Source organism: Balaenoptera ricei, chromosome 12 (assembly GCF_028023285.1).
Source record: "Balaenoptera ricei isolate mBalRic1 chromosome 12, mBalRic1.hap2, whole genome shotgun sequence".
NCBI classification, from domain to species: domain Eukaryota; kingdom Metazoa; phylum Chordata; class Mammalia; order Artiodactyla; family Balaenopteridae; genus Balaenoptera; species Balaenoptera ricei.
In genome coordinates this window covers 84283542-84307639 of record NC_082650.1, presented here as the reverse complement: position 1 = coordinate 84307639, position 24098 = coordinate 84283542, and the positions used below count along the sequence as shown (strand labels likewise).

At 39.1% G+C, this 24098-nt stretch overlaps 1 protein-coding gene across 4 annotated transcripts in view; it reads left to right on the top strand.

The window, feature by feature from the left end:
* The window catches only part of CD109 (CD109 molecule), a 134849-nt gene extending 111944 nt beyond the window's left edge, over window positions 1-22905 (top strand). For 3 of the 4 annotated variants that reach the window (XM_059941790.1, XM_059941789.1, XM_059941792.1), the window contains exons 24-33: window positions 3578-3659; window positions 5780-6008; window positions 6565-6730; window positions 8233-8423; window positions 8920-9075; window positions 10080-10145; window positions 13117-13259; window positions 17334-17481; window positions 19393-19495; window positions 21462-22905. In XM_059941790.1, the coding sequence (XP_059797773.1) occupies window positions 3578-3659; window positions 5780-6008; window positions 6565-6730; window positions 8233-8423; window positions 8920-9075; window positions 10080-10145; window positions 13117-13259; window positions 17334-17481; window positions 19393-19495; window positions 21462-21637 (1460 nt within the window). In that variant the 3' untranslated portion in view covers window positions 21638-22905. The remainder of the gene's footprint in view (window positions 1-3577; window positions 3660-5779; window positions 6009-6564; window positions 6731-8232; window positions 8424-8919; window positions 9076-10079; window positions 10146-13116; window positions 13260-17333; window positions 17482-19392; window positions 19496-21461) is intronic. The other variant, XM_059941788.1, reaches the window with a different exon arrangement.
* The last annotated feature ends 1193 nt before the right edge of the window (window positions 22906-24098 follow it).

Sequence of the window (24098 nt, the reverse complement as noted above, 5' to 3'; positions counted from 1 at the left end):
CACAGGAGACCGACTTGGTTTGGGTTCCCTCCTGTTTTGCCCAGGGAGCAGAGCTGGAGGTTTGGATTTTCAGTTTCATCTAAACCAGCTCTGGAAATGCACTCCTTACCTGGAGACCGTGCCTGCGAGTCCTCCTCCTCCTCTGGGCTCGCTCCTCCTGGTGGAAGAACTGTGCTAATTGTTGACATTAATGGCAATTCTTGGAGGACAGCCACCTGAGGGGTAATTTCCATAAACACTGATCTCATCTCCATGATCTCATCTCTCTGAAGGTTTTACAATAACTCATACTTGGAACTGCCATTGTTGATGTGATTCAGGGCCTTGGAGGCACTTGGTCCTCACCGGAGGTTGGTCCATCTTCCCACAGATGTACCTCCTCTAGTGATGGCGGGACCTGGAGCTCCCCTTCCCTCCCCTCCCCTCCCCTTCCCTCCCCTCCCCTCCCCTTCCCTCCCCTTCCCTTCCCTTCCCTTCCCTTCCTCCTCTATCAGATCGAGTTCACAGGTAAACTCTGCTACCTGGTAGATTTACTCCTGAATTGGAAATTGAGGGAGAATGTCTTGGCCTCTTTTGCTCACTTCCTTTGTGAACATTAGAAAATTACTCTGCTTCTCTGTGATCCTTGACCAGCTCTGACAAAGGAAGAGATTATATGTGGCGTTTTTTTCAAGGTTAACTAAAACATGTTAGAGTGAACTAAGGTTATGTTAATAGTGCCTGTCATTTAATTTTTTTCCATTCTTGTTTATTTTACTTTTTGAATATGTAAAACATTAACATGCTTCCAAAAGTCAAACTTATTCTAAAGGGTGTATGCAAAGGGGTATCTTTCCCTCTCGGATCCCTTCTCCCTACCCTCTGGGGGTAATGTTCTGCGTTACTTTCTTGTTTAGCTTCTCTCTCTCTCTCTTTCTTTTTCTCCCTTAGCAGAAATTAACATATTTTTTTATTTTCTCTTTTTCTTACACAAAAGGTAGTACACTATGTGTGCTATTTTAGACTTTGCCTTTTTCACTTAACAGTATATTCAGGAAATGGCTCTTCATCAGCTCAGAGAGTCCTCATTCTTTTCCACAGCTGCATAGTATGCCATTGTACACATGTACCACAGTTTATTCAACCCGTCTCCAATTTGGTGGCATTTAGGTAGTTTCCAATGTTTTTGCAATTACAAATAATGCTTCAATCAATAGTCTTCTGCATATATATTTTTGTGTTGTTGGAGGTATATCTTCAGATATATCCTTAGAAGTAGGATTACTGGGTCAAAAGGTATAGACATTCTACTGCACAGGAGTTGTACCATTTGGAATTCCCTCTAGCAATGGATGAGTACTGGTTTCCTTACAGTCTCCCCAACAGGATGAATGGTCAAGCTTTTGAATATTTGCTAAAGTGATGGGTAAGAAATGGTATCTCAATATGTAGTTTTAATTTGCATTTCACCTATTATGAAGTTGAACATTTTTTCCTGTCTTAAGGTCTGTCTTTCTCTCCTTGTTTTTTGTGAAATGTCTGTACTTGTCTTTTGTCCATTTTTTCTCTATAGGAGTTTTTATCTTTTCCTCTAAATTAAAACAATTCTTTATATAATCTATATGTAAAGATATATAGTATTAATATATAAAAACATATACATAGACTTAAACAGTATTAATATTAGGAAGATTAGCCATTTATCCATCTTATATGTTGCAAATATTTTCCTTTAATTTGTCATCTGTTTTTCAACTTTGCTTATAGTGTTTTGCCTTGGAAAAGTTTGAAACAATTTTTTTGTAGTCAGTTATTTTTTCTTAAAAATTTGGTGGTTAGAAAGTCTTTTTCTACACCTGTGTTACAGAGCGATATCTGTTGTTTACTAAGAGAATGTAAAAGGTACTTTTCATATATTAATCATTGAAAGAGCTCTATGAATTAGTAGGAAGCAGCAGCTTTGGAGACAGATGGACCTTGGCTAGTGCCTAACTTCAGTACGTATGAGCTGTGTGACCTTGCACATGATATATTCTAAGTTCAGGTCTCTTCATCTCTAAAAAGTGGATAATAATAGCCTCTACATCATAGAGTTGTGGAATTACCTGAGTTAATACCTGAAAAGGGCTTTGACCAGTTCCTGACACCTAGTCACAGTTGGATAAAAGTTGGCTGGTTAGTTACCATGCTGTAATATTTCAGTTTAAAACATAAAGAGTATAACCTAACGCTCCCTTCTTCAAATTAAGAAAATTCTCTCATCACTTAAATACTGTTTACATCTCTTTTACCATAGGTCTTACAGATCACCGTGAAACAGTGTCTTGTCTTTTATGCATTTTGTCTTACTGTAGCTTAAATCAGATACTCAGATCTGGCTGGGGTTTCTTGTGGAAAGGCTCAATGAGAAAAGTTTGGGACCTGGCAAGAGCAAATTAATGAATTTTAAATGACTAATGCTCATATTTTGTTAGTCAAATGTGAATAATTAATTACAGTTACTGATGCTTCTAAAATGTGGTACTCATAAAGTAAAATTTTTTTGTTACTAGAGTTTATTGGGCATGGAATTCAACATTTTACCAGTGATTATGGTTGCCAGGCACTACATGACCATGCTGCTGGGTTCATTCTATGTGCCCTCCCCTCCTATAGTAGAATCCTGTAGTTTTCAGGAAGAATTCTTGGTTATCAGAGAATCACTGATAAAGCCTTGAGTTGGAAATGTTTTTGGTTCCTGCTTATGCTTACTTTTTAATGATAAATTATGGCTAATATCATTTTTAGCGAGTTGATTTGTTGGGCTTGTCTGGTGACTCTTTCAGTGTTTGGCCTATGATTTCTCAGTCACTGGACTTTGAGACCTGCATGCATTGCTCTGCAAATATGAAACATCTGCCTCTATTTGCAACCATTTATTTGCAAATATGAAACATCTGCTTTTATTAAAGCAGATCTATGAGCCATAAGCCCTCCCCAATTTAGTTCTGTACTGAGACTTCATTACCACCACCATGTTCTTTTTATTTAGTGAGAACTTGGAGTTGACGTTTGGGCAGACCAGTCAGTTTGGGGGTTTACCTCAGTTGGTCATGACCAAAAAATTCTAGAGCTACTGTCTTAGATTATTTAGCAATTTTCTCCCTTCTGCTGGTGGTCTAAGAATAGAAAGTATTTTTACTTCTCGTTTTAGCTTTAAACTTTAATTATGATACTGTAGCTAGTATTTTTCTTAGGTAGCAAACAATTTTAGATGACTAAGCATTGAAACCATTGTAGTTAACACTACAGAGTTAAATACTCCGCTTTTTAATTTACTTGCTTTTGAATGGATAGAATTGTTGTCTGTGTGATGGTATTCTTCTGACTTTATTCCAATTTGGGGCTATTGCGGTTCTTATTTTATGCATTCTACTTGAAAAGTCCTGATGTTCTTAATCTCCCACAGCATGTAATATAGAAAATATTCAACATGAGTTGATTTCATGTCTTCTTTCCCATTCTCTGCCCATGTTTCCTCAATATGAAGTCATGATTAGAAACTTCCATTCATTGCAACTTGATTACATTGATTATCTGTCTATTTTGGTGTCTTCAGGTTACCAGAGAGAACTTCTCTATCGGAGAGAAGATGGCTCTTTCAGTGCTTTTGGGAATGATGACCCTTCTGGGAGCACTTGGTAAGTGTTTCTGCTAACGGAACAAATCCATGTCACTGAATGGGCTCTCACTAGGTCACGATGGCCATGAAATTGACAGATGTGTCTCTGTATCAGCTTGGAGGCTGCTTTTTCCATAGCCTGGCTTTACAAAGAGGTTCTCCTTTTAAAATATGGTTTTAAAACACTAGTACATCAGATGTTTTTATTTAGAAAAGATAAGTCATAAATCCCCCTCTTTTTTGGTGGGAAAAGCAGCAATAAAATATGATGATGGTGCAGCTGGTAAGAAAAATTGGTTAGAAATACAGAGTATTGTGACATAGGTCTTTTTTTAATCGGACACAATCAACACTAATTTTGTATTAATACAGTCAATGTAGTTTCTTCAAGGTTATTTTTTTGTGCAAAAACAGTGATGAGGTTAAGTTATGAAGCTCCAGAATTTCCTCCAGTTTGAAATCTCCATATGGCTGATTTTGGATGATTACCCTCTCCTTGTACTATCTTCAAGTTCACTTTTCACTCAGAAAAAGATTGGCTAATTGTATCAGTAGGGTTAGATAAGGTGGGCCGTGGTAACAACCGTCTAAATCTCAGTGGTTTATTAACAAAGGTTGTGCTCATGCTGCGTTTCCACTGTGTCTCAGCAGGGGGCTCTGCAGTCTTTGTTTCGGCCACCAACTCACCCTGAGCCTCTAGGCTTGCTGCAGCCTGGGGACAGAAGGCTGGAGTATCCAGCAGTGGCAGTTAGACGCTTCAGCCCGGTATAAGATTTCTTATCACTTTACCATGACCGGAGCTGGCCCCATGGCCATGCCTAACTTCAAGCGGGCAAGGAAGTGAATTCTTCTGCATACCCAAAGTGAAAGAGAACTGCATCGTATTGAATATTAGTAATGTTTGCCACACTAAATCTTTTATAGGATGAAACAGATCTGCTTCAGATTTTCTTTTGGCACGAGTCAGGATGTAGATCCATAAATAGAAAGGTTTCAATGTTTTATTGCTTGATGTTCTTTTCACCTCAGTATTTAGTGTTCTGTAGCAGACGTTGACATACTTTTTCTTTAAAGGGTCAGATAGTAAATATGCTAGGCATTGCAGACCCCATAGAGCCTCTGTTGCATATTTTTCCTTTTTCCCTCCATCCTCGCTTTCTTTCTTTCTTTTTTTTTTTTTTAAAATAAATGTATTTGTTTATTTTTGGCTGCATTGGGTCTTCGTTGCTGCACGCAGGCTTTCTCTAGTTGTGGCGAGCTGGGGCTACTCTTGGTTGCAGTGCGTGGGCTTCTCATTGCGGTGGCTTCTCTTGCTGCGGAGCACGGGCTCTAGGCGTGCGGGCTTCAGTAGTTGCGGCACATGGGCTCAGTAGTTGCGGCTCAAGGGCTTAGTTGCTCTGTGGCATGTGGGATCTTCCCAGGCCAGGGATAGAACCCATGTCCCTTACATTGGCAAGCAGATTCTTAACCACTGCGCCTCCAGGGAAGTCCCCACCCTCACTATCTTTCTCCGTTTAAAAACTGTTCTTAGGTGGAGGTTGGGGGCTGTGCAGTGGGGAGAGGCACATATAAACAGACCGTGGGCTGTGTTTGGTGCAGACAGATTTGGCCTACAGGCTGTAATTTGCTGATTCCTGGCCTGTAGGAGAGAAAATATCCATTTCTTCTACTCAAAAGCACGACAGTTTGATTGTGAACTAAACATACTTCATCCACTGCTTTAAGGTTGAGCTAAGTGTGTGATGAGATCTTCCTTGGTAAATACCCGGAACAGTCCAAAGGTGAATAACCTTGGACAGTTTATTTAACTCTCTCTGAGTTTCGAATTCTCAACCTTTAAAATCAAGAGGCGGGATTAGATGATTTCCAAGTTCTTTACCAACTCTGCTCTTTTGTGAGTTGACCTGGAATTTCCCAGCCACACGCAAGGGGAAACCGTGCCCACTGGCCCAGCTGAGTTGTTCACTTTGTTGTCTCTTTGTCGTCTTTCTTCCTTTTGTTCTTTCTTCAGTGATTGGCCCTTTGGTGAATCTTCTGATGGGGGAAAAGGGTTGTTATTGTTGGTGTTTTCTTGCTCAGTGTAATTTGGAGGACTGTATAAACTGTATTTTATGTAATTTTCCCCCCCTTTTCACCAAGGTTGTCAGCTTTTGTTTTAAGATGTTTCCTTGAAGCTGATCCTTACATAGATATTGATCAGAATGTGTTACACAGAACATATACTTGGCTCAAAGGACATCAAAAATCCAATGGTGAATTTTGGGAGCCAGGAAGAGTGATCCACAGTGAGCTTCAAGGTGGCAATAAAAGTCCAGTAACCCTTACGGCTTATATTGTGACTTCTCTCCTGGGATATAAAAAGTATCAGGTACTTAATCTTTAATAAATAATGGGTGGAAAATCACAAGGAAGGTAGGTCTTGATGGGTCAAATACATGTCTGGAAACTTAAAGGATTTTGCAATATTCCATCACATTTGAAGTCTCGAATTTGAGTATTCTTTTGCTTTGCATTTGTGGCCACATTCCAAAAGCTGAGAATATAAACTTTCCCCTCAATTTAGAGCTTCAACACCTGAGGTCATATAAGAGAAGTATCTTTCTCAGGCTATATCTTATGCCCTCATCTTAGTTCGTGATAGTCAATGGGAGAAACACGAGCAAAAGCTCCACTTCTTAGTTTTTATTCCCTCTACGGAATGGTGCCTATTTGCTTGTAGAACCTGAAAAGCAATGTTATTTTCAAAATACATGGCAGATCATTAAATGTCAGTGATCAGGGGTGATTCCCATTGCCTAGGACAAAGTCAGGTGCTTAATAGACACTGAAATTGTTTTTGAATGAACGTTTGAAAATACTTTTTATTTAAATATGTTGGTGACAGGTTATTTTGAATAGTAAAATATATATATTTTTCTTTCCAGCCTAATATTGATGTGCAGGAGTCTATCAACTTTTTGGAGTCTGAATTCGATAGAGGAATTTCAGACAATTACACCCTGGCTCTTGTAACTTATGCGCTGTCATCTGTGAGAAGCCCTAAAGCCAAGGACGCTTTGAATATGCTGACTTGGAGAGCAGAGCAAGAAGGTAATGTGTGCGACCCGTTCTGCATAATGAAATGTGTAAATGATGTGAGAAAGGTTGGTACACCAGGTGCGAGGTTGATTACATTTATATCTTCTGAATGGGATGAAAATGAGATGCAAGTAAGATCAGGAAGGGTTGACATGGCCATCCTACTGCTACTCTCCCCAAGAGTTTTCTAGAGAACTTTGGGGCCTTGGGTTTTTCCTTCTTTTAGATATGTTCTGCCATGTGTCAGTTACTCTTTGAATCGTCTGATGCCATTTCTGGTTTGGTGGCCTTGAGTGATCATTAAGGCCTTGGTTTTTGGAGAGACTTGGGCTCAAATTCTGGTTCTGTTACTTACCTTTAGGAGCTTCAGTTTCCCTGTCTGTAAAATGGGAGTAACACCTGCTTTAGGGTTGCTGTGAGGATTAAATGAGATAATGTGCAGGGCTTACCACGTCGCAGGTGTTCGAAAATGTGAATTAAAATGCTAACAGAAATGCAAATGTCAAAAAATGCTGTTAGTGAGCTGTATGATTTTTTAACAGTTTTGGAATGGGCACTGCTTATGGGCTACAACAGGACAAAAAGTACAGGTGTTATTGCTTTCCAAATGGCCTCTGTGTGGCAGAGGGGCTGGGTGGGCAGAAACATTTTAGGTCATGTCAGTTTATTTAAAGCTCTGTTAATTCAAGAAGGGGTAGTTATGGAAAGTGCTTAGAGACTTCTGAGACTGTAAAAAATAGTGTGTTATTATTAGCAGTAAGTTAGACTACATCCTTATTACCTGTTGCAGTGCTGGGGACTTGACGATTACTGCATCGAAGCTGAAGTAGTCCTTGACATTTCTGCTTCTCTGCTTGGCTAAGTGGTAGTTATTTCACATTCCACTGAAATGCAGTCATCATCTAAATAGTAATATCTGAGAGAATGGGGAGGGGGTACCACGTAGGATGTTCATCTGGGGGCTAGCAGGAATATCTCTAGGAAGGCTGTTGAGCTGGCCAGGGTCCCTCATTTTTTCTTGGAGTCTTGGATTTTGAACTTATAACACCAACGTTCAGATAATGAAAAAAGGAGTATTTCCCGTTAGGGCTGGTTAATGGCAGATTCCCAGAACAGGGTTCTTTCCAATATGTCCTAATATATTTTGGGATGGTCTGGAATAGAGTATGGTTTTTTAAAAAAATAATTTATAGCTTTTTGCTCTTGAGCCAAACATATGGAATTTCTCTTGGGAAAATATTTTTATCAAAATGTCCTCAAATATAAGTAATAGGACAAGGATGAAATTTTATAAGTTTTAATAGTTTAAGAAGTGACATGTAAGTACACGTTTGTGTGTGTGTGTGTGTGTGTGTGAATATACGTATATTTGCTTGGCATCAATATACACATGTATAGAAATATGTATACTTTTATGCTAGTCAAGGAGAACTTGGACCAGTGTAGGAATGTTTAATGGTATCAAGTGTTATTTTTCTGTATTTGGCCAGACCATTACTACTTTTCTCCCGCAGGAGGCATGCAATTCTGGGTGTCATCAGTGTCCAGACTTTCTGAATCCTGGCAACCAAGCTCCCTGGATATTGAAGTCGCGGCCTATGCACTGCTCTCACACTTTCTGCAGCATCAGATTTCTGAGGGAATCCCGATTATGAGGTGGCTAAGCAGGCAGAGAAATAGCTTGGGAGGTTTTGCATCTACCCAGGTGAGTGATGATCGCTTTAAATTTCTTTATAAAAATAATTATATATATATGTAAAACTACTTATAAAATTAAATATATATATATATATATTTTTTTTATTATATGTGGTTGCTTTATTTCATGACGTCATAAAATTACATGGCAGTTAAAAAGTTTAGTAACTTAAATCAAAGGTTTAAGTTACTAATTTTAATTTTTTCTCATCTTTGATATAAACATCGTATCTGATACCCATATGGGATAAATTAGTTCCCTGTCTCACTAGCCATTTGTCATCTCTGGTACCCGGTACAAATGGAGCTCAGTTCTAGTCAGCGGATATTTTCTGAGTCTTCCCTGGACTCCAGGTCAAGCAGATTCAAAGGTGAATCGAGGAGAGTTCCACTCCCAAGGAATGTGGACGAGTGTGCAGTGACATCCTAAACATGACTGAAATTTACTCTTTGGCGGCCTTAATATAGCCTTATGTGCACACATCTTTTTCTTTTCCCAACAGGACACCATTGTGGCCTTGAAGGCCCTGTCTGAGTTTGCAGCCCTAATGAACATAGAAGAGACAAATATCCAAGTGACTGTGGTGGGGTCCGGTTCACTGAGTCCTGTGAAGTTTGTGATTAGCACACAGAACCGCTTTCTCCTTCAGACGGCTGAGGTGTGGACAAGGGGGTGGTTCTCCGAATGTCTGTGTAGATGATTCCTTCTGCTGGAGTACTGCTTTATTTCCTTTCTGTTGACTTCAACAAAGACTTGTTCCCAGAGCTCTGTGCTGGCGGGAAGGAGTACCCTCCCTTGGTTGAATTTGCCGAGCTGGGGAAGGGAGGAGGGCTTGAGAACTTTGGACAGATTTGGAAAAGGAGAAAACATGGGCCCTGTCTTACTGGGAGAGGAATGAATACCCGTGGAGTTCCTATTCTTTGCAGGCCCTGTGCCAGATTTCTTTACATGTGCTATTGCATTTACTTCTCAGACCAAGTACCTTTATCCCCACTGTACATATTATAAAACTGAGGCTAAGAGAGTTTAGCTAACTCTCCCAAGATCATGGTGCTAGTAACAGTAGAGCTAGGATTTGAACCCATGATTTCGAAGACCATGTCCCTTTAGGCTGCACCACATGTCCTCTTAGGTGAATTGATAGAACCAGTAGTAGAACTCTTTCTTTAAAATGGAATAAAGGACTATGCTAGACCCTAACTTTATTCCCTTGGTTAACCTTGTAGGAAGTTGAGGGTAATGGGTGAAAGCGGTAACTTTAAGGCTAGAACCTGAGGGAGAGGGGTGATGGCAAAGGAAAAAGAAGGAGTAGTGTTGGTCCCAGTCAGTGATGGTGTGCCATTGTGTTCTCAGGAAGGCCAGGGACTTAGAGGCTGAGGGAGGCTTGAGGAGGGAGGGATGACTTTCATTTCTTGTCTTTCATGCTTCAGCCCCTACAGAAGGGCAGACCTGTCCACAGCACTAATGTGCACTTCCTCTGCCTTCACCCCCCTTATCTGGTTGACCCATAACTTTTGACATGTGAGGCGTGTAAAGTTCTTAGAACTTTACAGCGCACACAGCTTACACTCCCAGTGAGGGATAACAGTGGTCTCTTGTGCTGGTTGGAAGGACCTAGGTATGGACAATTAACCTTATTCACCTTTTCCCACCTTTATTCAGCTTGCTGTGGTACAGCCAACTGCAGTTAATATTTCTGCAAGCGGTTTTGGATTTGCTATTTGTCAGGTATGTCATAATGTTTATTTTTGTTTTGTTAAATAGGACTTGCTATACTAATTCTTTGGTTTGGGGCACTGCTAAATCTTTAACTTAGATGATGTAAAATTCTTAATGATTTATTTCTATGACTCAGGCAAGATAAATCACTATCTTTAACAAAAAGTGTTAGAGGTGTTACTAGCTAGTGAGTAGACAGCAACTATATAGTTTGATAATCTACAGTTTGATAATATTTCTTGAGTATTATATGCTTTTTGAAGTAAGGATTAAAATCCTCCAATATGATTAATGTGAATTGTTGGGAACTCCGACCTTTTTTTGTAAAAATACAGCTTAGAAATTGTAATGCTGGGTAGAGTTTCTACTGTGACTTGATAACCATATAGCATTTTACTTACCATTTCTTAATATTCATTTAACAATATAAAGGTCAACATGGTATTATAAGTAATTGACTTGAAGATAGGAAATGTGTCCCTTTGCTGTAAAATTTTATATTATAGTAAATAAAACTATTAGCGCATGATATGTTCAGTGCTCTGCTCTAGGAAGAAAATCTAAAGAAATCTACCCTTAATTGGGATACAATAAAATGGAAGTAGTATGTAAAATACTGAATGGAAGTTATTATGCTTAAAAATACATGAAAATCATGGGGACCTAAAACCGTGTTATTGAGATGCAAAATAATATGTGATAGTACTAAAAAAGATTATGTGCTTGGTTAGAAAAAAAAAAAACCAAACAAACCCTGAAAGATTTACTGAGAAAGTTAAAAAAAAGGCTATTATAGAGAAAAAGTACTTTTTCAAAAACCAGAACAACTATTCTAGTTGAGAGAACAGATGTACTTTCTAAGGCACAATGTGAAGGGCACATGGTCAGGTATAATTTGGAAACTTAGAAATAATGTGAAGATTATTTTGTACGATACTCAAAACACAGTAAATGTTTTTTAAAATCAAGGAAAAAATCACAGTTAAAAAGAACAGTATTCAATGAAAAGGATAGAAAGAGAAAAGAGTGAATAATTTGTATTGGTCTTTTTTTTTTTTAAAGTCTTTGTTGAATTTATTGCAATATTGCTTCTATTTTATGTTTTGGTTTTTTGACCATAAGGCATGTGGGATCTTAACTCCCCAACCAGGGATCGAACCTGCACCCCCCTACATTGGAAGGCGAAGTCTTAACTACTGGACCGCCAGGGAAGTCCCTTTGTATCGGTCTTTACTAACAAAGACCAGACCATGTGAAAATTCTCACTCCCAAACTGTCTTTTCATGTGAAGAGTAAATCCAAAAGTAAATACATAAGATATTTTAGATACGACTGAAAAATTTTATGTACTTAAACCACCAAATTGGTTGGAACTCATTCTTGATAAACCAAATGTAGATAAATTACTGAAGTTAGATGATTTTCATTTGAGATTTGAAGGACACAGCAGTAAATATGGTACCTAGTGGTCAGAATGTTCACCAGTCCTATGTTGCATCAACATGCAGAAAATGAAACGTAGGTACCAATAGGTACTTCTTGTAATGGAGAAAAAAATTGCAAAAAAGCTGGTCACCCAGAAATAGGTATTGACATTTCCTCTAGTTGATATTTTTGTAAGTGCTCTGGATAAAGGAGGGCAAGGAAAACTCTCAGGTTTTCAGTAAATAATAAAAAGCAAAGCTGTTGGAAATAAACTGCAAGATTTCTTGACGTTCTCTGAGTGAGCAGTTGAGCTTTATTGTGGACCAAATATAAACTAACACTTAGTTATAGATGAATATTAATTATGACCCAGGGGACAAATCTAGTAGTCGTGTTTGTTCTGTGATGAGATCGGTCTCTAAAGGAAAATGCATGCCACGGGAAAGGGGGTAATGAAAATCACGGAGACTGTCTCTCCAATTGATGGAACCATTCTTCAACGGCTCCAAGAACACTCTACACTTTTAATTGTAGTTTAAGAAAAAGTTGGAGAATGTCCAGACTGAGATATTCCAGAATGATCAAGGGGAGGAAGGATTATATGATATAGGTGTGGCAGAATAAAAAGTTGGAACTCTTAGGTTTGAAAGATGAAGGCTTAGAGAGAGGATTTTTTTTTTTAAAGTATGTAAATCCACAGTGGGTACTACACGTTTAGGTCGGAGGGGCATGTGTGTGTGTGTGTGAGATTTAAGTATTAGCAAAAGAAAATACAATATTACATAGTAATAGTAAGGTTTATGAACCTTAGTATCAAAAAAAACGGAAGGGGTGAAGAATTTAAATAGATCCCTATTCAAGTTGACATGAGGCAGGCCTAGGAAATTTAGAGGACATTCTCAAGCTTCTGATCTTAGGGTCCCTTTGAGGAAAACACTGGCCCTCACGCCTCCTCAGGGTCCCCGCAGCGCCATTCACATTGGTGGTGGGCACAGAGTATATGCTGAAAAAGACCCAGTTGACTTGAAATCCATCATTTATTTCATCCTCTTTGAAAAACATTGTGTGATCGAAAAAGAAGCCTTAGCAGTTGAATAGGTTTTTGTTCCACCAAGGCTCTTGGGTGAAAACATTTTGATGTATGTTACTGATAGTTCCAGTTTGTGAAAAACAACTCCAGTTGGGCAGCAGAGCTTAGAAATTAGTGGATGCTTTCAGGAAACTTGGCAATAGTTTAACTTTTTCCCTCAAGGGAATGTTTTACATTATTTGAAAAAAAAAAAATACACATGAATATTGTCCATGATGGTCTATGATACTTGGAATATTACCTAACAATTTTCTCAATTTTAAACATCATTGTTTATAAACTTTTATAATTATATTTGTTAATGATACTTCGTTAGCTAGTAAAACTAATTTTTTTTTAGGTTGAAGATTACCAATCTAGTTGGGTTTATCCCAAAGAGAATCATTACCTAATATTTAGGATACATAATGAAGGCAATTTATTGCTAGTAACTTATTATTTATGCTTATTTGTTATTTATTACAGCTTAATGTTATCTATAATGTGAAAGATTCCAGATCTTCCGTAATCCAAAGATCTATTCAAGATCAAGAAGCCTTTGATTTAGACATTGCTGTAAAAGATGATAAAGATGATATCAATCACTTGAATTTGAATGTGTGCACAAGGTTGGTATCTAAGTCCCTTCTTTTTCTCCTTCTCCTTAAAAAAATAGATTTGAAGATTTAATTAAATATATATCGTTGTTTATATATTTAATTATATTCAATATAACTCTATAGTTATCGAACTATATCAATATAAGGAGTTACATTTAACAAAGATTTCAGTTATGCATTACACTTCAGATTACAAACTAGAAATACTGCTAATTATATTTAAGCATTTCTCAACATGCCCAAATTATTTACAAGTTTTCCTTGTATTTATAACAAGTTTGAATATAAAAGTTTAATAAAACTCAGGTTTAATTTATAAAAACTTTAACAAATCATGTTTAATACTCCAAAATAGATTATTTCTTTTTGTTGGTCATTTTTCTGTTAAGTAATTATTCCAGGTTCATATTTAACCTTTAGTTTTGTGCACTTAACTCAAAACCTCATAAGAGTGTGCAAGTTCAATGAAGAGCATAGTTTTTTTTTTTAGACACAGTGAAAATAGTCCAGTTTAGAAGATCCTTGCATTGGATAATTAGGCACTTTACAGCTTCTGGGAGTACTTAATAAGGTGACTATTAAATTTGGTCTGTGTCCAGAGCATCTGAGGATCTTGTTAAGTGATAAGAAAAAGGTATCCGTTTCAAGACTACTGACTTCATAGATTCAGGGTCTGTGAAGCCGCCTCCAGCTTTCTTGCCTATTCTAATGCACACATAAGTTTGAGAGCAAGTCCTTCAGAAAGTTCTTGAATCAAGAGACTAAAATTTCTTCCTTGTCAATCTCCCTCTTAGTTCTGCCTGATTTGGTGTTAAGCTGGGTGTTACTGCAAGATGCACTGATATTGAGGAGCTGCTGCCTGCCCTTTCTAAATATCCCGTAGCGTCTGGTTGACCTTGGGCTGTTGGGCTGGAGGTCACTGATGTGGTCCTGAGCTGCCACATCCTCTCAAGGTCACCTGTAGGTGTTTCTCCAGATGGTCAACCTTCTTAGCCATTGCCTGAACCCAGTCTCCTCCATTACTGCTACCATCCCTACTATCTTGGGCCTTATTGTTCCTTTTTGTTTTTTGAAAGTATTTTTAAAAATATTATTTATTAATTTATTTATTTTGGCCGCACCAGGTCTTAGTTGCGGCATGCGGGATCTTCTCTGAGGCACGTGGGCTCTTAGTTGCAGCTTGCGGACTTCTTGGTTGCAGCATGTGAACTTCTTAGTTGCGGCATGCGGACGCTTAGTCGCGGCATGCATGTGGGATCTAGTTCCCCGACCAGGGATTGAACCTGGGCCCCCTGCATTGGGAGTGTGGAGTCTTACCCGCTGGACCACCAGGGAAGTCCCAGGGCCTTCCTGTTCCTGATTTTGGTATAAATTGTCAATGTGTTTGCCCCCTTCCTCACCTGTTTGGGCATTTTGAACCAGCAGCTTGGGGATATCAGAATCTCTGCAGTAGCTTCCTTTTCAGCTGAGAAGAAAGTAGGACTCCCATTATACTTTACTAAGATTGCAACTGGGCTCTGTTCCAGAATAACAACATCAAGTTATTATTATTTAAACAACAACCACCTACATTTATCACAAACTTACATGCCAGGCATTGTATCAATGACTTGCACACATGTCTCATTTAATCCTTAGAATTACTCTATAAAGTAAGTGCTATTATTATGCCTGCTTTTCTCATTTACTCCTTCAGTCATTCGTTCCCTCAGTAAATATTGGTTTAGTCTCCATTATGTGCCAGGCACAGTGTTAGGATTTGGAATATAATGGTTAGCCAAAAAGGCACAGCCTTGTCTTCACAGAACTTACTATTTGGAAGAGGAGACAGAAATTCATAAAAATAAATCCTGAAAACAATGTTACCAAACTGAAGTCTGGCTGCTTGCAGCTCGAAAGTCAATAACTGAGAGGCAGTTGTTGGTAGAAACGAAAGATGCTTTAAGCAGAAAAGCCGGCAATCTGGGGAGAAGGTGGACTCATGTCCTGAGATCAACTCTGAAGATTCAGTCCAGCTGTGACAGTTTTTAAAGGGAAAAAAGGGAGTAATCTCAGTTGATCATTGAGATGGGAGTCAGAGCCATTGCCATCGCCGCCCCCCCACCCCCCGTTTGCAGGCTTGTGGACTTCTTGTGATCTTTCTTTACATGTTATCTTGTTCACACAGTTTGTTCATAAGATTACTAAAGGGAAAGCTGGGGAAGAGATCTGGTCATCTGTTAATTACTTATTCTTCATTTCTACTTTTTTGATCTACAGAAAGAACCAACAGGTTAGGCAAGGTATTGTGTGATCAAAAGATTTGAAAAGTGTGCTTGGGCTGGAGATGAGAAGAGCATGGGGGTTCCTGGTTTAAGGTTAGTTACAACATAGCTTTGCTGAAGTGACAGGAAAAGGGGTTTCCTCATGAGGGTGATTTCCTGCAAAGAGCTGCTTATAGCAGGTCTAAAATTCTACTTTTGAAAAGGGCAAAGAAGAATAGCCTTATGGAGCAATGAGAGGGATTTTACCTCTTAGGGAGGTCAGGTAAAGACACAGAGGAGGAAAATGAGGTGAAACTGAGATTCAGACCATAATGGGGTTTCACTGTTTATAGGGGCTCATGTAAAGATGCAGGATTCCAAATCTTAATCCAGCATCAGGAAATCAGACAGGCAATAGACTTTGCTAGGTAGAGGACATCTATATCTTTTTCTTTCTTTCTTTTTTTTGGAGGACCTGGAGAAGGGAAGTGTTTTAATGTCAGGGTTGGGGGCTTTATAAAAAGGATTTAGATGTTGCTACTAGTTTTCTGAGAAAAATCTGCTATGAAATACAAAATACATTTTAAATGAATTCTTTCAGTGGCACTTTATAAAAAGAAGAGCTGGTGTTTCAGGCACTTTATTCTCATCAGTAGGGTCCAAGCCCTTACTCACCTCAGAAAAGGTTTCTCTGTGGCATGGTAATTTAACACATTCTGCCCCTGGTTGGTGGAAAGACCAGGTCAACCAAAGCACTTCTGATGATGCACTGAAGTCATCATATCTAAGCAGGTTGGCTGTTTTTCTCATCTCTAAAACCCCTCTAGTTTTAACGCCCGTATTGGTTTTCTGTAGCGTCTCTTCTGGCTGAGTGCCTCACCAGCAGATGGTTTCAGCTGCCTGGGATCACCGAACCCACTGCAGTCAGCACTTGTACTGTGTGGCTTTTCAATCACGTTTGGCAGGCATCAGCTTGCTGCTTTAAAAAGCAAGATTTTCTACACGCCCTTCTTGCTTTTGCCATTTAAAGGACAAGAGGAACTAACGATGCTAAGAGACTTTCATGTTGGAGACAAACTCCTTTCCATAATGACATTGGGCTGTTTCAGATCCAAACAAAAAGCTCTTGCCATCTGTTGATTTTAGAAAAATAATTATTTTAAAGGAGACAAAATGTTGTTGGTGCCCAGATGCTTTGATATTCACGACGTGTACAACAGGGTTAGAGAACGAGCAGTGTAATAAAACTTTCCGAGGCTTGTCATTCTCCCGAGGTGGCTAAAGAAAACACAAAAATGTGCTCCAAGTGTGTGGGAGAAGAAAGGGAAGGACCTTGCCTACTGGTCTTCTTTTTTCTAAAACCAGATGAAGAAAAGGTTGTTGAAGACTTGGCCGCTGTCTCCTGCTAAGTGGTCAAGTGATGCCTCTTTTTCGGTTCCTAGCTTTGAGTTGGAGAGCTTAGTGCCATCAACTTTTGGGAAAATGAAAAATGCAATGTGGTTTGGTATCAACCACTGGAAAACAGATTTGCCCATCAAAGGGGCAAAGTTTGCCTTCCTTACAACCCAGGGGCCCAAGTCTGCTACATTGCAGGCATTCCATGCTGACTAACAAATGGACCCGTTGTTCTATTCCTCATGTGGTTGAAAGTTATAAGAATTTCAGACCTGTAAGGAAAGGGTTACCTTTTTACAGTTTTCTATAGTAATTTTTTATTTCAATGAAACAGTAAATGTTTGGAATAACACTTGGCAGTTTTAATTTTTATATGAAGATAGTTTGCCAACAGCTTTAGGTTTTTCCTAAAGGGTTCTCTTCTATCCTCTCCTCTTTGATTTAGGTTTCTGGGCCCAGCTAGAAGTGGCATGGCCCTTATGGAAATTAACCTCCTCAGTGGTTTTACCGTGTCCTCAGATGCCATTTCCCTGAGTGAGACCGTGAAAAAAGTAGAACACGACCATGGAAAACTCCACCTCTACTTAGACTCTGTAAGTAGTAAAACCTAAGTTTCACATTGGTAACCACTGACAAAGCCACTATTTATTGTGTTCAAAATTACCTTTACTTTAAACGTTTTCTTTGTGTCATTATTTTGGCTTTTTGTGTCCCTGAACAACTTTCACACGGCAACTATCTGTTGTCCTCACCAAAAAGACATTATTATAAAATTAGTTTAAGGAGAATTACTGTTAATGGTGAGCCTGATGAAAGTCTTGATAACAAAATTATTATTTCATACCAGATGTTCAACATATAGAAATTGCTGTGATGTAATTTCCAAAATGCAGTCCAGATGTCAACTGGAGAACCCCTTTGCTTCAGGGAATTGCTAAACATATTTGTTTAAATGCTGCTGATGAAAAAAAAATGCTGACGGTGAAAGCTTTAATTACATGTTTTAAAATGCTTTCATTAAAAAAAGGCTTTTAATATATCCCAATAGGGTTAATATCCCTGCATTGAAAAGTTAGGTGCTTAAATCATAGAATATTCTCAGAGGTTTGGTCTTTACACAAAATTATTATATAATTTTCATGTACTCTTCCCATTACTGTATGAAAGCTACTGATCCAAGAATAAGGTGCATAAAATATGTGAGAGAAAGGTTAGTGTGGAATTTAAGACTCTACTTGTTATGTCTCAAAACTGCTGGCATGTAAGTTTATTCTTCTGACATCTATATGAAATTCATATGTGGAATCGAAATTGAGTTCTAAGTGTTCTTAGGATTTCATGTTACATGGGGGGAATACGTATGTTTCTTATTCCAGTTTTGCCAAGTGTGAATCAATTACATTGCTTCAGCAGTGAATCTACTTTTGAAAAGCTAGTTCCTTAATGTTCTTTTTGTTTTAAGACTTCAAAAACCACTTTGGTTAAAAAGCTGTTAAAACTAATTCAAAGTTTCTAGATTCTTTTGCTATTCAGTGATTTTCACATATTAAATATTGCTTGATAGCCATGGGCCTAATTTGGGGTTTGAAAAATACATTAAAGGTTTTTTAAAATAATGTAATTAGGTTTGGAGTTTGTCCTGTATCTGTGATGTTCTTGTTCACGGTTATTTTAATTTGAGTGTCCATTACATTTTGACTGACTAATTTGTCTTTTCACTTACTGCTAATTGGTATGTAGTGGAATGTTTAAAGGAATTTATCAATTTCAGATTCCTTAACCATTATTATTTGCCAAATTGGCATTAAGTGTCCTTCCTGGAGGCAAGGAGGCTAGCCTTTTGTACCCATGGAGGCAAGGAGGCTGGCCTTTTGTACCCCTGGAGGCAAGGAGGCTGGCCTTTTGTACCCCTGGAGGCAAGGAGGCTGGCCTTTTGTACCCCTGGAGGCAAGGAGGCTGGCCTTTTGTACCCCTGGAGGCAAGGAGGCTGGCCTTTTGTACCCCTGGAGGCAAGGAGGCTGGCCTTTTGTACCCATATCAGTCAGTTATTGGTTGTGGGCTGCACCCCGCACTCTGAGGTTACTTCACTTACTGGATGAGGTGGCTCCCATGAGCTGAGGGTGATTCTCCAGAGAAGGGGGCTGGTGTGAGTCAGTAGCAGCAACCAGGATGGGATGCAAAGCTGAGACGGGGGATTTTGGTGAAGCACCAGGGCCAGGGGCATGCACTTCTGGGCTCCTGCTTACTTAACCACTCCAATTCTCAGTATCTGTTTCAGTAAAATGGAAGTAAGAACAATACCTGCCAATCATGCAAGGACTGTTTTACAAGATAAATGATGTAATTTCTATAAAGTGCTTACCCCAGTACCGGGTGTGTAGAAATGCTCCCTAAATGTTCATTTCTATAGCTGTTTGATAAAAGGATAAGAGAAAGAAATGTCTTTTACTTTCTCTTGAACACATAATTTGCCACACCTTTAAAAGTCTTTTGTCTTTTTCAAGGTAAATGAAACCCAGTTTTGTGTTGATATTCCTTCTGTGAGAAACTTTAGAGTGTCAAATACACAAGATGCTTCAGTGTCCATAATGGATTACTATGAACCAAGTAAGTGTGTCCTGGGGTTCGTGATACCTTGGGAGTTATGCCAGGCATTCATTCATTCATTCCTTCATTCAGAGTGGTCTTCTGCTGGATTGACTTTGTGGGGGGCGGGTGTTGTTGGGGGTAGTGAAGGAGGTGGTGGAGCAGGAGGTGAGCTTTACATTTAAATGAAGACAATTGATAATTTACAAAAAAATAATCACATGACAGCATTCAGCATATATTAAAAAGTGATGTTTTTGCTCATAATGTTTTAGGTTTTTAACTCCCAGCTACAAACTTTACAAAGAAAAAGTGACACAGGGAGTCCCTTTATGTTCAATTTCCAAGGTTCTGCTCCTATTGCAAGCACCCACTCTATCGGGTTCTGGTTTTAAAACGGGGCTTCTTCAGAAGAGAAATGAACAGCGTCCGCAGTGGACGAGCCTCAATCGGGTTTAGCTGTTTCTTCACTGAGGGAGTCTTGTTTTGCTAAAATTTATTTATTGTAACAGATTTTTTTTATCATTTCAAGAAAACTGTAGTCTGTTTGGAAAATAACTTGAGCTTCTTTGACTTTACTGGTAATTTCTTTATAAAATGTTAGACATTTAGGATGTGAAAGTAGAGATCTAGTCTGGAGATCATCTAAGTTGATCAGGACGAATCTCCGTTCAATCACAGAGTGACTTTTTGTCGGTGTGTGATCTTCAGGCTAATGTTTCTACGTGTCACCACATTCATCCTGAATAAGCACTCCTGGGGCTCAGAGTCATTAGAACACATGAGAATCGTGAACATGTTCATGTCCTAGGTGGTTGTAGATAATTACACTTTAAAGTACGAGGAACCTGTCCTCGTGGTTGGGAGTGTTTGGTGGAGTATTCATGCAAGACGACGGTAGCACCAGCTCTCTCTCCTTCTAAGTCAACAAGCCAGGTCCTCTCATCTTGTGCCTCCTGTTGGAGTTCACCCCCAGTTCTTGTGGGACATTCTGGGGACACACGGATGCAGCACTTTTTTTCTGGTGGAAGGATGAGATCCACTGTGGAGACTCAGTGACAGTACCTAGTTATCCAACTTCATTACATGATTGTTGAAACATTCTCCAATTGATGTTTCTTAGGTGTATGGAGAACATTTTAAACATTTGAAAAGCAAAAAAGATTCAGTCTCTGAGATTTCTTTGTGGAAAACAACTTATGTATGAGGGGGTGCATTTAAAATGAAAACATGGGAAAGATCAGAATAAACCAACCAACCCATTTTGAAGAACCCTAGAGTTAGAAAGCGTACTTAAAATATTAAAAAAGTCAATGAAAAATCGTGAAGAAATTCGAAAATAGAAAGTTTTTAAAAATTGTAAAAATAAAAATCATTTATGCTTTATAGTAAGGTTACTGTAGTGCTATTGGTGCTTTATATAGTTTTTTAAAAATATTAGCTTGTACTATAAAATTTACCCAAGTAAATAGTTTTAGAGACTATGTGCTTAACATTTTAAAACACTGAAACAAGGCATCACACAGGCAGAGTTCTCTTCATATTTTTGCATTTTAGAATGAAGTCCATGGTAAATATTTCTCTTCAGTAGTTCCAATGAGTAGAACCTTACTTGAATGCATAGAAAATGTCACCCTAAAATAAACTCTCAAGGAGGTTAAAACACCCTCAATTTACAGTCTTTCCTGTTCCAGGAAGCGTTTCAGGTTGCGGTTGAACTGCGGCATGCAGCTGTGGTCTATTTTCTCTCTTTTAATGCTGGCCAGCTGCTGGAGGTACAGAAACTGGACTCAAAGCATTGTTTCTCTCTTGGACTTGGTCGTTTGGGCCCCTCTTGAGTATTTCAGTTGTTTCTTGTAAAGAAAAAATAAAATTATGTGAAGAACGGAAAACTCAGAAAAGTGTATTGAAATGCTCTTAAGTTTTGGCAAAGTAAATGTTTCTAAACAAAGGAGGCATGTAAACCGACATCTGCTTCTTTGAACAGGGCGGCAAGCGGTGAGAAGCTACAACTCCAGAGCACAATTGTCCTCCTGTGACCTCTGCGGGGACACACACACCTGTGGCCCCTGTGACAGCGTGGCCTCGGCCTCCCTTCCTCACCCTAACGCCTGCCTCCTTGTCTGCTTCACGCTTCTGTTCTCTTTGCCGTGTTGGCTATGATTTATCTTTTTAAAGACTCTGCGTAACACTTTCATTTCCAGAAGTCACGTGTGATTGTCGTGTTTTCATAAGCAAATATCGCCTCTATTTTGAAAATCAATGTTTTTCTCTTTATGGGATGGGATGGGGGTGTACAACCGGTCCTTGTATGTGTAGCTGCATAGATTTCTTCTCCTGACTTCTGTGTGGAACAAAAAACCAGAATTCTTGCAGCTGTATTCTTTTATTTCCCCCTCTTAAAATCTTTTAGGTTTCTTTTGGAGGTGTTATTTTCTCCAGAATAAATGTGTTATTTTAGATGATTCTTTTCATTTTCTAGAGCAAATGAGCCTGGGTTCTTAAGCACTGCTATACATCAGTGTCTGCTTTAGTATTAACGATGGATTTCCTGGGAACTGGGAGGAAACAAACCCGCAGGCGGAGCTTGTTCTGTCCCTTCTGTATCCACCCTAACCCTCCGCCTACACCACCCACCCCAGTGGTCTCAGTACATCCTTCTTAATCAGATATAACTTTTTTCTTTAGGATGGAGGTGGTGATTTTTTTTTTTTTTTAAAGGGAAATGATGTTGTTCCACTCCAGATGTAGTCACATACCCCAGCCCTTACTCTTCCTCGGTTTTCACTCTGGAGAGAAGCAGAGAGAGACCGGCTTCGCTGTGCTGCTGGCGGCTCAGAGGTTGAGGTTGCTGGGAAGTGCCTAGGGGGGCCCCGGGTGCCCTCCTCTGTGTCCTCAGCCCCGCATGTGGGCTCTGTTCAGGCTGGGAGTCAGAGGGCATTGCAACACGTGCCTTACGTGACTTGGACCAGAAGATCCTAGACCAGGAGGCACATGTGAGTCATGAGGGATGCTAAACCAGGGTCACAACAAAATCCTATATGAGATGTAGCAGACTGGACCTCCCCATGGTCTGGGAAAGAAGCTGGGGTTTGACGGGGATCAGAGAGATGTGAAGTACTGTACGGTGTTGGCCAGGGTCCTGTGGAACCTTCTAGATTCAGGTGTCTGAGTGTCAGACCACCAGCTGTCCAGTGACATCTAACACTTGCTCTGAATCTTATAGAAGATTCTTGAATTTTGAGCACCTGTGTCATGGGTTACCCTGTATTCGGAAGGATAATATTCATTTATCTGGGTGAAATTTTAAGGAAAGATTCCTTTCTTCCCCCTTCCCTGTTTTTCCTCTTTTCTCACCTTTGTTTCATCCTGCCTTTCCTTCCCTTCTTCCTTTCTTCTTTTCATTTGAAATACATTGAAATATTTTAGATACATCCAAAAAATTTAAAACTCTTTTACTATATCTAAAAGTTGGTTTAATTTCACTCCTGAACTCGGCATTTCTCTCAAGGGGATGTAGAAACGTAATCGTCATGGGCTCCAAAGAAGCTGCATTGCAGTATTTTCAACTGTTTAAAAATAAATCCAAAAATAAAATATGCAAATAATATATTTTAAAGTCAATTTTAAAAAGAATGTTTTTATTTTAGTAAACTTAAATTACAGTGGAGTGGATGTTCATGGAATGCTTATGGATATTTTGGACACAAAGGTAGGAATTACTAACATTCAGATTTTTAAAGCTTGAGACCTAAATGTAGAAAATAGATCCTCAGAGGGTGGTCTATGGAGACAGAGCAGTTAAATATCAAACACATAATTTTCTTGTATTTACTTTCAAGTGGGGAAAAGTTTTTCATTGTGTTACACCTTTGAAACAATCTGATCTGAAAAAGGCACTTGGGTTTGGGCTTTCCTGTGCGGGGTTTCGGCTTTTATACGCTTAGGACTTGTTTGGAGATGAAAGTACCTTAGAACGAAGTTGGAGGACAGTGTTGGCAAAGGATACCCCCTCGCTGCCCAGAGAGCCTCGGACTAACCGTAAATAGTTTATATTCTGTAGCTTATATTCTGTTCCTACTGGACTTCTAGTGTAGTATTTTAGGAAACTCCAGAATGGAAAGCCATTGGAAGACAGTTTGTAGCTTTTTTAAACCATGTTTGTAGCTTTTTTAAAACCATATTTCCTCATTTAAAAACTAGAACTCTAATAGTTGTTGGGAATTATTTCGGATTTTCAGGTTAAAAATTCACCTTGTAACTCATATGGCAATGCATCTCTTTTTATTATAAATGTATTAAAAGTGAGGAGGAGGAGGGGATTGAGGACAAAGAGGAGGAAGAGGAAAAGAAGGAAGGGGAAAAGGGTCAGTCAGCGCAGCTGGAGGTGCGTGGGGCACTGGGGACGCGGGAGTCCTCCTCTGTCACGCCTTTCAGAGCCTCTGCTGGCTCTGCTGCAGCAGTGCACTTGGATTAAAAGGGACCAAAAAGCCACAGGCATTAGGGGGAAAGGAGGACACATAGTAGTAACAATTGACAGTATCGACTCTTCTTCACATGCTACAAGTAATAATACTAAAAATCTCTTTTTACCTTTAAGTTTGCTGATGTTGAAACTTTTCCT